The sequence below is a fragment of the Hoplias malabaricus genome, chromosome 3, assembly GCF_029633855.1.
Source record: "Hoplias malabaricus isolate fHopMal1 chromosome 3, fHopMal1.hap1, whole genome shotgun sequence".
In the NCBI taxonomy this organism is placed as follows: Eukaryota; Metazoa; Chordata; class Actinopteri; order Characiformes; family Erythrinidae; genus Hoplias; species Hoplias malabaricus.
Genome location: NC_089802.1, coordinates 51,251,916 through 51,266,463, shown reverse-complemented (window position 1 = coordinate 51,266,463; position 14,548 = coordinate 51,251,916). Strand labels below are relative to the sequence as shown.

Below are 14,548 nucleotides of genomic sequence, written 5' to 3'. Positions count from 1 at the left end.
GTACCACACTTCCTTCTTAGCTCTTACACTGGTTTTGAGCTTCCTGTGCTGTTGACACCACAACGTGCTGTGATAAATGTAAGCTTCACACTTGTATTTAAAATATACACAAGAAGCACTGGCCTATCTTCCTGTGTCAACTGCATAGCCTGTGGATTTACAATGCTACTTAAAGTTTTATTTCAAGTCACTTAATACAAAAAAAAATTGTTCACATTGTATGTTCTCAAGTCCCTTTAAAATGCAGAACATCACAGGCTTACATCAGTTCTCTTTTCACTATCAAGTGACCTCCAGGTTAGAATCAAGCCTTACACTTCCCATTCTGAGTTTACTTCATACTGTAAAGACTGATAACGATACATACAAGCCATATTGTCTACCATTAATGGATGAATTATTTTGCAACCTTTGCCTGAAATCGTTGGGCAACTAATGGGCACTAATGAAGTATGATGCCACTGTTTATGGGTTTGCCACACAAGTATTATTCATACCAAATCAATTTAAATAAAATAAGCAGTTTTAAATACATTGTGGTTATTAAATTCTCTGAAAATATTCGTCATTAGAAGTAATTTTTTAAAACATTACAATAATAACAAAAAAATACACATGAAAACCATGGGAAAAGATTTTATTGGAAGTACAAACAAATATGTATTAGGAAAACAAACACAAGATCACTTTTACCACTGATAAGTTGTTATAGCCTTTTACAGAAATTTGCTCCAGTACAACTGTGTTAGACAGGCACATGCTGAAAACCTCATTCGACAACAATAGGGGAAAGGTATCACAACCAGAATGAGGTGGGGGAAAAATTACATCCGAAGAATGTTTAAAAAAGAAAGAAGGGGGGAAAAAAATTCCATCATCCATAACTCCAGAAGTCTGGTGTTTTTCCCCTGGCATCTTACCTCCGGTCATGAGAACGGGAGCGACTATAAAGATTAAACAAAAAAATATATATATATTAATCATTATTCAAACAAATTCTTGTTGTATGTTGAATTATTTTAGAACGTTTCTTGAAGAACTATATAACACAGACATAATAGAGAATGTCCATATAAAACCATACATCTACCAAACAACTCTTTAAGAAGCACATAAGAAAAAACCTGGTTGAGCATTTGTACCTGCGAGATCTTGAGAAAGATCTTGAAGGTTTATGACTGCTATTGCGAGACAGAGACCTGTCTTTTCTCTTCTCTCTAGAAACAGACCTACAAAGAGCAAGTTTTCATCAACTTTGATACTGCTAATTTATTCAGCTGAACACACATCAGAGTATAAATAAGTATTTATATACAACATTAGCATTAACATTAAACTGGAGTAGGGAAGAAGAGGGGAGAGGGGGTTAAAAAAAAAAAAACCCTCACCTGCTGCGACTGCGGCTAAAGCTCTTCCTCCTGGGGGACCTAATAGAGTAATACAAGATGTCAAAATATGCTTGAAAAAGATTTTTTGGGAATTCTCATTGGGATGACTACCCACAGAATGAATACTGAAGCCCTGGTGGATGCATTTGTGACTGGGCTATAACACAGACACTGGGTGTCCCAAAGATGTAGGGGCTAATAACTTTTGAGATGACTTACAAAATGTGTACCCAATTTCTTTAAGGAGTAAACTAGCCAGTCTCTCACTGAAAATAAATAATTATGTTTGAACATGCCTATCTTTTCCCTCCTGATTCCTACACATTTGTGATAACCAGTCACTGCACTGTTAGTGCAGTGTGTATTGAAACATACTCTTTTATCATCTGTATAGAAAGGTTTATGTCTGAGCACCAACTGCAAAATAAGTTATTACACAGGTGCAAAAAAGGCTTTAACTTACTATTGTTTGGTTTTCAACAAGCTAGTTATGGTGAAAAGAGGTTGAGTGTTGGTCAGGAGGCCTGAATTTGCAGGGAGGTTTCTAGATGTTAACATTGCTGAGTGCTATAGATGACTGAAGATGTCAGTTAGCTGAGGAAGACTGAGAGTAGGTGGTATTGTAGACATTAGATAAGAGCCGTTGATTGGTTGTACAAGTGGCGTGGGTAGATTTGCTGATCAGGTTAATGCTGAAGGAATTGGAGGAGCCTTAGGGAGGCATGCGCAAGAGGAAATAGGCCGGTGGCCATGCTTGGGTCATGTGAGCTGCTTGGTGCACGCTGGTCACATGGAGCTGAAACTTGACTAGTTGACTGACACAGAGGTTGATGAGGAGAGGCATGATGTCTCTGAAAGGGGGGTGGGTCAGCTTCATTAATAGAGACAGAGATGGTATAAAGCCCAAAATATGAGAAAAGTATAGCTTGCACTTAATTGCCATGAAAGGAAATGTCAAACAACAAATCTCATATACATTATCATAATAATGAGTACACGTATTTTGAATTAAGAGCATAATGGATTTTGGGGGGAGTAAAACTTTTGTCAAATCAATTAAAAAAAAAAAAAAAAAAAAAAAAAAAAAGGTCTAAGAAGCCAATCTGCTTGTGCTTTCAAGCTTCTCATCATTCACCTATCAATTCATTCAGAAATGGAATTACACTAGTTAAAGGCCTCCTCCCAATCAATTCACCTCTTAAAGTCACAATTACAGAGTACAGTGCTTTAGTGGCCCTACCGGCGCCTGGGAGGAGGGCTTCGGCGTCTGTAGTCATCTCTTGGACGGCGACCCCAAGAGGGCGGTGGCCCTCGATTCCTTGATCGTTTCTCCCCGCTTGACATCTCAACCCTTACTCGACAACCACAGAGGGTCCTGAGGATGAAGGATAACACATTTATAAAGCATTTATTCAATAATTTATTTAGTATTTGCATTTAAATATAGTTAAGTTACACTTTTAGTTTGGGTTTGTGTGCAAACGTATATATTTACTCAGTTTGCAAAACCATCTTACCTTCCATCTAGTTCCCTAACAGCATCTGTAGCATCTCTGGGGTCCTCAAACTCCACAAAAGCAAAACCAGGAGGGCTTCTGGCCACCCATATACTCCGCAAAGGGCCATAATAGCCAAAAGCCCTCTCCAATTCAGTCTTGTTTCCACTATTACCTAAATTACCCACATAAACCTTACAATCTAGTGGGCAGTCTCGATGAAGGGATGGATCTGGAATGAGAATTAAGTGTGTTTATGGTATAATAATGTAATTTTTGCTTAACTGATTAAACCTAGTTTGGACAGAGGAAAGAAAAAAGTAAATAATAAATAAATAAATAAATAAATGTTACAAACCTCCCATTTTCACTTCAAAGGTTCTCAGCAAATTGTAACTTTAACAAAAAAAACTATTCTGCAAAACAAGAAAAAAAAACAAGACAAATCACAGGAGAAAATCAGATGAAATTATAGACAATCTGAGTGCAATTTAACCAGAATATACACTCACTGTCCATTCTAGTAGTTCCACTGACAATACACAAGCACTTTGCAGTCTTATTATTAAAGACTATAATACTTTTGTTGCTCTGTATACTTTATTTCCCTCCTTTCCCCGTTCATCAATGGACAGGACCACCACAGAAAATAATTTGGGTGGATTAATTTTAGCACTGCAGTGACACTAATGTGGTGGTGTGTGTTGTGCAGGTATGAGTGGATCAGACAGCAATGCTGGTGGAGTTTTTTAAACACTGTCCACTCAATATCCACTTTGCTAGACACAGCTACTTGTGTTTTGGTTGTCCTGGGAATTGAACCTGCGGCCCTCCAGCCTCAAGCTTGCTTCTCTAACCTTAAGGCCGAAAACATTAGCTAATACATTGCTGCGTTTGTTTGGTCACCCTCTAGTCCTTCATCAGTGGACACAAGATTCTGTTCACTGGAAATTTTTGGTTAGTGGACAAGTCTCAGTCTGACAGTGACACTGAAGGATTTTAAAAACTCCAGCAACACTGCTGTGTCTTATCCATTTGTACCAGCTCAACACACTTTAACATACCAATTCAATGTTACTGCAATGAAAAGAATGATTTACCACCAAAATCATACCTTCCTTGCCGTGACACTATTGGGGTTCTGATTATTGAAGAACAGAATGAAAAAGGACAAACAATGTATATAGAGCAAGAGATTGAATAGAGTCTGTACTTATATAATTACAAAGTACCCCTGTATGATCAGTGTAGCTAATGGGCATAATATTATGGCTGATCAGGGTAATCAAAAATTTAAAAAATTAATTATATTACATTTATTGAGAAAGATTATACAATAATGAAAGGGTCAGTGAGAAACTTTAGCCAGATTTGCGCTGCTATTTCTATAAGAAAATCCAATGTATTAAATATGTGGTAGTGAACACACACACAGAGTTGAGGGTATTGTACTTGACCTTGCGATCCCAAAGCCGCTTCTCTAACATTTAGAGCAAGGCTACACCTCACTTTGGTAAGACAAATAAAACCAAACTTAATGCTCTTTGTGTGAGAGGGCTATGATGCCTCTGCATTGCATAATGCCTTCAGTATGTTTTTACAAAATCCTGAAATTTTACCACCCTCTTCCCTTGACTTGCCAATGAGGTTAACTGAGCTAAGCAAAGGGGAGAGAGATTACAAGCAGGTTTGTTTTAAACAGATAGAAAAGACAAGTTACTTCCTAAAAGGTTGATGATGGCAGAAATAAAAACTAAAACTTATGCTAACTTAGAATAATTAACATATCAAATGTGTAATCTGTGTATTTTTTTAAAGAAAAAAAAGTTTAAGGATATAAAAATAGACCATAAGAAAATCAAACAAGCATCTCACCAGTTGTAAAGGCTTTCTAACGACGTATTTGTTCGTAAAGAGCTGGCCCCACGGCGGGATAAAAACACCTATTATATTGTTTTGGAGATTAGTTCGTCTTGTCAACTCAAAAGATGAGATAGTGTAATGTTGTGTGATTGTAAGTCGATCTGTCTCAGTTTATAATTTTTCTAAAGTAAAACGAACCTAGAATATGGACGTGTGCATTTGCACTCCTCCACACTAGCAACAAGGTTAGCTCGCTTTTGGCGGAGTAAGTCGGACGATACTTAGCTACAGATGATCCTGTATTTAGCGATTTGTTCGAAATATCCGCTCCACATCACATGGTTATATTATAATACTACAGTCAGAGACACTGAGAGCACGCTTTATAAATACCTTTGTGATGACCGTCGTGATAAAAATTTGTTTCTTGTCGCGTCCAAATATAGCAGACACGCTGCTTAGCACAAACTGGAGTAGTACTGGGAGTCGATTCCTTGAGTTAACTGCTAAAAGAATCGATTGTCTGATTCCGGGTTTTCAGCACTCTAGATATTCTGGCAGTAAACGCGTTTAGCTGTGTTCTCCTTCAGTAAATGTATAAATTAAAATATAACGTAACATTTTAGCGAAAACCCGGCTTACAGTAAAACAAAACTGCAAGTATTTATATATCTCATATTTAAGAGATGCCAAGACACAACCATGTTTCACAGCTATTAATGTCTTTAATTTAGGTTCGTTTACCTAATTTTATCTCCCCTATTTCCTTGCTAAGAGCAAAAAATGAAAAATAAAAAAATAATCCGTTGGTCATACGTCCTCTTCTATTTATTTATTTATTTTTTTTAATATATGGTTTTACAGAATCGACTCTCACTCGATTCATTCCTGTCTCAGATTCAATTCAAATCAGAATCCACCCCAAGGTCTCGGGAATGGAACAGTCCGTTAGGTCACAGTGTGGTCAGCTGAGTAAACACGTCATAAGAAAAGTCTTCATAACTGGGAGATACATAGGCTATCTATTGTCCGCCTCTTGTGTTTCTCATAAACATAACTGAGAGATAATTTTTGCTTAGACATTTTCTAAACACATTTTTGCCGTTGCCCGATATGGACTGCGCCTGCGCCTGCGCAGAACATCAGGCATTGTAAATAGACACAGCCCTTTTTGGTATGTCCCAACGTTAATCGTCATTTTTTTTCTTTTTTCAGCTGTAAATAAACACACTTTGCCGGTGCTATAGTTATTTAAAACTGTAAACGACATTGAGGAAAAACTCATGTTACTCACTCTTCAAGATAAGATACCCTCTGCTTTGGAAAACCACAGACTTGTTATAGATGAACTTCGCCTCGTCTTGGTGGTCAGCGAGAGCGGTGTTCTAACGAAACGTGCTATTGGAGCTCTGCGCATGCTCAGACCAAAATGTGTAATGTTTTCATGTGTTTTTCGTGTTAAATATGTTCTTCTTAGGTGCATTACACAATCGTAGTTTACTCTTATTTGCTTGAGTGTTCCAAAACTGTACACGGCGAATTTAAGTTAAAAAAAAAACTATAAAAGCATTTCTTATCACCCTAATAATCTTATAATTTGGGCTGTGCATCCTGCTTATACTTATTACTGTACATACAGGGTCAACAGGCACAGGCACAAAAGACGTTGAGACGTCTTTTGCTGACGTTCGAAATATGGTTGAATTTGGAGTTTTTTAGGCATCGTTTTCCTGACGTCCATGTGACGTACGCAAAGTTGTTTACCAAGTAAATTTTAGGTCATTTTGACGTCTTATGTCATTTTAATAACATTTTTTCTTTAAGACTATACTTTAGTCATATTTGGGCTGTGTATTTAATATTTCACACCAAAAGTCTGTTTTCACAACATTATAGCAAATATGTGTAAACATAAAGAATGTCAAATATATAAGATCTTATAAAAGTTACAAAAAATGCATAATTATAACAAATATGTGAAAGTGCAGCACAAATACAGAAATATACACAGTGTGAGATTAAAGCAGGATATTTCTGCATTTTTACATGAAAACATTTACAAACATATTTTAAACAACTTCCCCACCCGTTTTAAGCATAGTTAGATTACGAGGCATCAGATTTGCTGTTATGCAGACGTTAACAGTTGTTTAATATCACCTGTGAGTGGTTTTAATGCTATGGATGATCTGTTTATAAAGTACTAAATAAACCCTCTCTTTGTTTTTCACTCGCTTACACAGAATATTCATCATCTGTGCCTTCCTCTTCCATGCGTCTCTCCAGGGCAAACCGTGAGTTTCCTTGAAAACATAATAACAGCATTTTAATCACCAGGTGTTATATAATATTGTTAGTTTAATATATATTAAACTAATACGGTATACATTTTGTTCTTACCAGAAGAGACTAAGTGTCTGAGCACGACCACTTGGAACAGCGTCTGGAGTAAAATGAATGGTTTTAGAACTCTCCAGTATTTTGGTTTGAACAGCCTTGTGAGCCGCTCATCTCCAACTCATTTTCCAACCCCCCAGCTGTGGCCATGTATGATTTACAGATCAGAAAATCTGCTTTAAATGTGGCATATGAATGGCAAACAATAAATAAAATAGCAATAGCAAAGCCATGAAACCTTTAGGAATATTTTAATGGAAATGCTGAAGACAAGAACTGGATCCAAACTTTAAAAAAAATTGTAGTTGCAACCCCAACCAAAATTCAAAATAATCCTTTTTTTTTTTTTTTTTTTTTACTGGATTTCAAAGTTATGTAGACGTCATATTCACAACCAAAATATTGCATACGTTTCTAATGTTGAAAATTTGTTGTGTTTGGGTTATGTGATGTCACAACCAGAATCCAACAAAAAACAAATGTCACATCAACATTGTGTGCCCACTGGATTAAGAGAGAAAACTGAGATTTATCATAGAACTAAAAGAAACCAAGGTCAGAGGTCTCAGTGGAGCTTAGCCAATGAGGAATACCCTCTGTCGTCACCATGCAGTCTCTTTTCATAAATCCAGTTACATAGTCTGCAGCCTGACTGTGATAAAGCACAACTTAAAATACTAGTAATTTGTATGGCGAAGAATAAAACAAGTACATCTGTAAGTTGGGGTCAAACTTGGTCATATGATTAATCCGTTTTAAAAAAGAAGACATTAGCCTTGACAGCACTATTTTAAAATTTATATTGAGAATCTAAACAGGCTCCATTATGTTTTCAACTGTGAAACCTGTCTAACATGACTAAAATAATATTAGCTAGTTTAATCTACCTTTCTTTCTTTCCTCTATTTCTCCCCCTCTCTGTCTTGCTCACTTGTCAGGTGTGTAGATAGATGTGTAGTGCGGTATGCATCAAAATCTGCTGTATAACTTCAAGAATGCTGTGTTTTAGCTGCACTAAATAGCTTTGGTAGATTGGAACAATGCTTTATATGAACTGATAAATACAAAGAAATACTTAATAAAACTGTTTGTGGGAATGGGAAAGTTTGAGGCCTGTTAAGGGAATACATATAACTATACTGAGAAAAATAGGACCATTATTTGACACTGCACTGGAGACTGTCCCTCATATCTGACAAAAGGTGGAAAAAAAAAAAACAAACAACTAAATAAATGCTCCACTTCAGTGCACAAAAGATGTTATATTGTGTACATTCTACAAACCGGATTCCAAAAAAAGTTGGGACACTAAACAAATTGTGAATAAAAACTGAATGCAATGATGTGGAGGTGCCAACGTCAAATATTTTATTCAGAATAAAACACAAATCACAGATCAAAAGTTTAAACAGAGAGAATGTATCATTTTAATGGAAAAATGTTGTTTCAAAATTTCATGGCGTCAACAAATCCCCAAAAAGTTGGGACAAGGCCATTGGCATCCCCCCTTCTTCTTACAACAATCAGATGTCTGGGGACAGAGGAGACCAGTTTCTCAAGTTTAGAAATAGGAATGCTCTCCCATTCATGTCTAATACAGGCCTCTAACTGTTCAATCGTCATGGGCCTTCTTTGTCGCACCTTCCTTTTTATGATGTGCCAAATGTTCTCTATAGGTGAAAGATCTGGACTGCAGGCTGGCCATTTCAGTACCCAGATCCCTCTCCTACGTATCCATAATGTTGTGATTGCTGCAGAATGTGGTCTGGCATTATCTTGTCGAAAAATGCAGGGTCTTCCCTGAAAGAGATGACATCTAGATGGGAGCATATGTTTTTCTAGAACCTGAACATAGTTCTCTGCATTAATGGTGCCTTTCCAGACATGCAAGCTGCCCATGCCACAAGCACTCATGCAACCCCATACCATCAGTGATGCAGGCTTCTGAACGGAGCGTTGATAACAACTTGGGTTATCCTTGTCCTCTCTGGTCCGGATGACATGGCGTCCCAGTGTTCCATAAAGAACTTCAAATCGTGACTCATCTGACCACAGAACAGTCTTCCATTTTGCCACACTCCATTTTAAAAGACCCCTGGCCCAGTGCAAACGTCTGAGCTTGTGGAGCTTGCTTAGAAATGGCTTCCTCTTTGCACTGTAGAGTTTCAGCTGGCAACGGCGGATGGCACGGTGGATTGTGTTCACTGACAATGCTTTCTGGAAGTATTCCTGAGCCTATTCTGTTATTTCCTTGACAGTGGCATTGCTGTTTGAGGTGCAGTGACGTTTAAGGGCCCAGAGATCATAAGCATCCAGTAGAGTTTTACGGCCTTGACCCAACATTTCCACAACCATAATAGAACGTTCAGCAAATGTTTTTACATTGTACATAATCAGAACATTCAAAGACAATGTTCCTAGAATGTAAAATTGTCGGTGCAAATGAAGCTGAGGTCATATTCTGGGAATGTTATCCTAGCTTTAATATTAAGCACTACAGATTATTGTTGAGGGAACATTCCAAAGCAACCAAAACAGAACATTATGAGTATGTTCTCAGAACATAATTTTGCAAAGTTATAAGAAGGTTTCAAGAGAGAGTTCCTAGAATGTTAAATTACTGGTGTAAATAAGGTTGAGGTAACGTTCCCGGAATATTTTAGTAACTTAAGAAAAACATTCTGAGAACATACTTTTTTTAGCTGAGACAAAGGGCCAGTCATGCAAATCGGGTAGACACTCTATTTATTTTAAACAAACACAAATTAGTCACCTGTTCTTAGGCTACAGTTTTAAAAAGTCAAAGTACCTGTAAATCCTGTTTATAGAATTATTGAAATACTTTAATTTTTGTAATCTGTCGTGGTTATAGTTTTCCCATTTCCACAATAAATTTAAATGATCAAATTTTATTTTCAATATCAGCATTTACTCTGTATAGTGTATATTTTTTTTGTTTCAAAACAAAAGACAAGGGGCAAACATAAAGGGAATGTTTAATGAAAAATGTATTAAAGCTAAATTAAGCCAGTAATCAATTGAGTTTGTGAGAAAATGTACTAGTGTATTAAAGCAAGTATATTGATAAAACATATTCTATTTATTTTTGTTATTATTATTATTTTTATCAACCAAGGCAATGTGTCATAACTGTACATGCCATTCGAATAAAACGGACATTCAAAATGTTGATAGAAGAAATTAAATTCAATGTCAAAACTTTTATTCAGCAACGTAAATGTCAAAGCCTGATAAATGGGTGATATTCTGCTCATGCGCAGTCCAAATCAACTAGCCACTGCCCGATTTCCCGCAGAGCTGAGTCTTCAATCTAACACTGCACATTCTGTTCTGTTTCACTTCCTGATGACTGTGTGAACTGTGTGAACTCACCCTCCTGCCCATTAAACACAAACATATCTAAACCCCTTACTCGGGTTTAAGTCGATGTATTTTGAGGCGATTACAGACTTTTTTTTGGTTTTGTGGAAACCATATAACTAGCCTAAATCTACCCCTGCAGCTTATGATTTAGGTTGTGGGACCCCAAATGGTTCACACCCATTGTAATTTATGTTAACGTTTAGTTTGAACGACCGTTAGCTTAAATAACTGTAAGAAGTAATCTGCCTCACAATGTTTGTTTACATCCAGTCCCATTCTGTGTGTATATGTTTATATGGAATACGTGGAATTAATCATGTAGTTTGGACGGAACAATAACCCAGCTCACCTATTGATCTGCTTTGAAGACTAGCGGCGGACTGTGGGATGGATACTCTGGGATACCGAGTACTGGATGCCATACACTGATCTGATATTGGCTCATAGCGAGAGGCTGCAGAGTCAAGCTTCATCTCACAGAAAATGTCTTTTGTTTGGATCTATTTCCTTAGTGTTTCTGGCGGATGGTTCCGTCCATAGACGAGGCGAATCACTTCCATCTAGACTAACCTCACTATTGTGATTAACAGGAACATTTTGTTTCCATTCGTCCAGGCGACCCGTCAGTCCTCAGCTTGTGAACACTGGTACCGGAATCTTTTTTTGGCTTTCTGTTCGCAGGGTAGGGGGCGGGGGATCAGAGGGATATTGTCGATTGTTCAAACCATAAAATACACCTCCCAGCACAAAACGAGGTGTAACGCCGATTCCAAAGCCATTGTCACCTATGCTGAATACAGTTTTTGGGAACTCTGCTCGGATGTTGATAACTACCTTGGACTACATTTTAAGTGTGAAGCCCACGTGCAAGTCATTGAGACAAGAATGTTAACATCACTGATAATATCCCCAGATTATACACATCTTATTTAGATCCTGGATGCTGGAAATTAAACGCAGTATTGATATAAGATATTTTATGATGAGTTTAATTTGACCATTTATTTATTTATAAACATTTATAGTGAAGGTCTTTAAGTTACAAAAAAAAAAAAAAAAAAAAAAAAAAACAATTGGCCCCCAGCCAAATTGTTTGAGCAATATCTCACAGTACAATGTAAATCACGTAGTCACCTTTGCAGGAGAGAATTGTCTCTTAAAAATACATTATTGCATTTTATTCTTAATAAATGGCTCAAATATCCAGAACTTTTTTGGAGACCACTGTTAATTTTCTGGTCTATTTTGCAATAGCATTATAAGGATTTAGCTCAAAGTTGCAGTGAGAGTGTATAGTGGAAACAGGCACTACTGAATTGCTCTATGAAGGAATCTGAAACTGTGTCCTTGCAGAGCTGTGCCAATTAACTATTGCAACCCTAGGTTCCTGAACTCTTTAAATATTAAAATAGTTGCTTTTTTAGCAATGCCATAGCTTATATTTCAATAAGTGATGAGTCTTATATTTGCATCATTACACTACTATACATTTGCCTTTACATTGCTCCAAATTGTTTACCTTTTACTTTATTCACAGTCATATTGATTTGTGGGTTTTTATTTGTTGTGAATTCAAACAGCCTTTGGAATGTATATCTACTTATTGTCAATAATTAAGTACAGGATTAACTATTTCAAAGCTTCAAAGCTATACAACTTTTACTGAGTTAAATTAATTTTGTGTAAATTTGAATAAACTGTAAAATGAGTAAACTCTAACTTCAGCTCTAACCTCTATTCTGAAGCATAGTTCTTGTTTTGCAAGGTGCTGAGTTACAAACACTTCTTAGAGAATGGTTTTATAAAAATTAACTTTATTTGCATCATGGAACTATGTAAGCATAATAGACATTTTCAGAATTCAAGGACAATGTTAAAGATGAACCTTTGCGCTAAAGGTCAAGGCAAAAATAGCACCTGAATAAGCAGTGTTTGAGGCTGGGTGTGGTGTATGATTTGCCTGACAGTAGTGAAGACACCTCCGTGTTTCAGTACAGCATTGCCTTGTATTTATGAAACTGGTTGTTAGTCTTACTCAATAATAACCACATGCACCCTTTACACAGAACTACATTTCATGAAAACACTATCTTTTATAAGCCTTTGAAACAAGACACTGGGCAGAAGAACCCACAGGATATGAGAATACACTAAATTACACCAAAGTTTGCAGACATCCTGCAAAGTGTAAATTCAGCAATGTGATCGTTTGAAACCATTGAAAACACACATTCAAATATGAATGCAAAGTTTGTACAATAGAAAAGCTTGAAATGAAATGTAACACTGGAGCAGCTGAACCTAAGCTTACTATGCTTAATGCTAACCACTGCCTGGAGTGGACTCTGTAGCAATGAGACTATGTATTCTGGAGTGATACATCTATATCAGGTACCATAGGGATGACTTGTAGTGGCTTTTGTGAGCAAATCTCATTAATGTTCTCAGGCTGATTGGAATCAAATCATCACAGACATGTTCTAATAGATTATGTAGTTTATTTTGTTCTCGTATCGTTGTGTATCAAAAATAGCAACATTACAGAAGATGGGAAAAAGATTTGGGACATATTGTACTGTATTGTAAACAATGGAGAAGAATGGAGAAGGTTTTGTTCTGATAGCTATGATAAAGAGTGTTTTTATTTTTTAACAACAACAAGAAGAGCTGGAAAAATACTGGGCTCTGGCCTTCATTGGGGTCATAGTTAGTGTGAAGGGTTGTGTCCTTGAAGAACCCCAGTGTGCTCACTTAGTTTCGGTTTTCTGCCATCATTAATGAGCATTGTGCTCACTCAGCTCTGCTGAGCTCATACTGATGCTTAGACATCACACCAGGCATCCTTTGATTCTGTGATCCTCTAAGATGACATGATGAAGATAACTGTCCACTGAAGAAAAATACAGAAAATCTGGCAATCTGCTGTCACACATCAAAATAACTGCAAGCAAAAGCTTTACATTGGCAAATTTTTATCATATAAACTAAAAAATCCATTACGGACACTAAAAAAATGAGGGCATAGTTTTTAAGAATGACATAAATATAAAAATCATTAGTAGTAATTCTCTCTTTTTTTTTTTGCTTGAGCTCTTCTTTAGTGTCAGTATGAAAGTATGATGATTTTGAAACAAACAGGCATAGGATTTCAGGGATATCAACCGGCATGGGGAGAACATCATGTCTCTTGCAGCACAAAGAGGGAAAGAACAAGTTGCAGATAGAAGAGTAACAGTGTTATTTTGGTTCTTATCCCCAGGGCAGAAAAAAGTTATGCTTTGAGGACACAAGATTTGTAAGTCCCAGATGATTTCATGTGCTAGTTCAGCAGAATTAGTGGAGACTTACAGATATTTTTGTGTAGGGTATTCGTGGAGGCCTATTTCTGGCCAATATTTGTCACAATAAGTCTATTCATTGAAATTGGATTACATTCTTGTGAGTCATTATCATTTCTTTTAAGTAGTACATTATTTTGCTGTCCAATCTGCAGAGGCAAACATCAGTGTAGCTATTTATTTTTGGTCCATTTTAAGACAGCACTGTAGTGTTGCTTAACCACTCAGGTTTCAGTGTTGTTACAGGGAACAAATAGACAGAACTGTTTAATTTCCCCAATTATGATACACATAGAACACTCTCAGAAAACTGTCACTGTGGTGCTAACTTCAACTGTCACTGGTACCATCAATGTTACATAATCAGTACCTTTAGCTATAGAACATATCTATATCATATTCTATATTAATTGTAGATTTTTAAATAGTGTTGAGCTCTTACACCTAATTTCATAACCAGGACGTATTTTATTTTATTTTAAATAATTCTATAATAAAAGGTTGTGATGTACCTTTAGGAAACACTGTTGTACATTTAAAGATAATATTAGATTGTCTATATATTTAATGAACAATAATGTACCTATACAGTGCAGTTTCTTTCTGTGAGTGAAGGAATTTGTCTTAGTGAATGCCTATGGAAGCCCGTTTCAGCCACGTAAAATAATTTTGAAAAAGGCAC

The 14,548-nt window shown here is 36.6% G+C and overlaps 1 protein-coding gene and 1 long non-coding RNA gene across 5 annotated transcripts; both read right to left on the bottom strand.

Annotated features, from left to right (window-relative positions):
* Positions 1-627: 627 nt before the first annotated feature.
* srsf3a (serine and arginine rich splicing factor 3a) lies at positions 628-6,177 on the bottom strand. 4 transcript variants are annotated; one of them, XM_066666148.1, is made up of 7 exons: positions 6,042-6,177; positions 3,243-3,300; positions 2,906-3,116; positions 2,629-2,763; positions 1,389-1,427; positions 1,143-1,229; positions 628-944 (listed from the first exon to the last, which is right to left on the bottom strand). In XM_066666148.1, the coding sequence occupies exons 2-7, from the start codon at positions 3,247-3,249 to the stop codon at positions 917-919; spliced, it is 507 nt and encodes a 168-aa protein (XP_066522245.1). In that variant the 5' UTR covers positions 3,250-3,300; positions 6,042-6,177; the 3' UTR covers positions 628-916. The 4 variants fall into 4 exon arrangements, 3 of the variants coding, with proteins under 3 accessions (XP_066522245.1, XP_066522244.1, XP_066522246.1); XM_066666147.1 differs by lacking the exon at positions 6,042-6,177 and adding an exon at positions 5,141-5,271; XM_066666149.1 differs by lacking the exon at positions 6,042-6,177 and adding an exon at positions 4,760-5,028.
* A 558-nt stretch (positions 6,178-6,735) lies between these two features.
* Positions 6,736-11,399, bottom strand: LOC136692601 (uncharacterized). The gene is made up of 3 exons (XR_010801958.1): positions 10,878-11,399; positions 7,148-7,190; positions 6,736-7,050 (listed from the first exon to the last, which is right to left on the bottom strand). It is a non-coding gene; the product is annotated as an uncharacterized lncRNA (long non-coding RNA).
* Between the last annotated feature and the right edge of the window lie 3,149 nt (positions 11,400-14,548).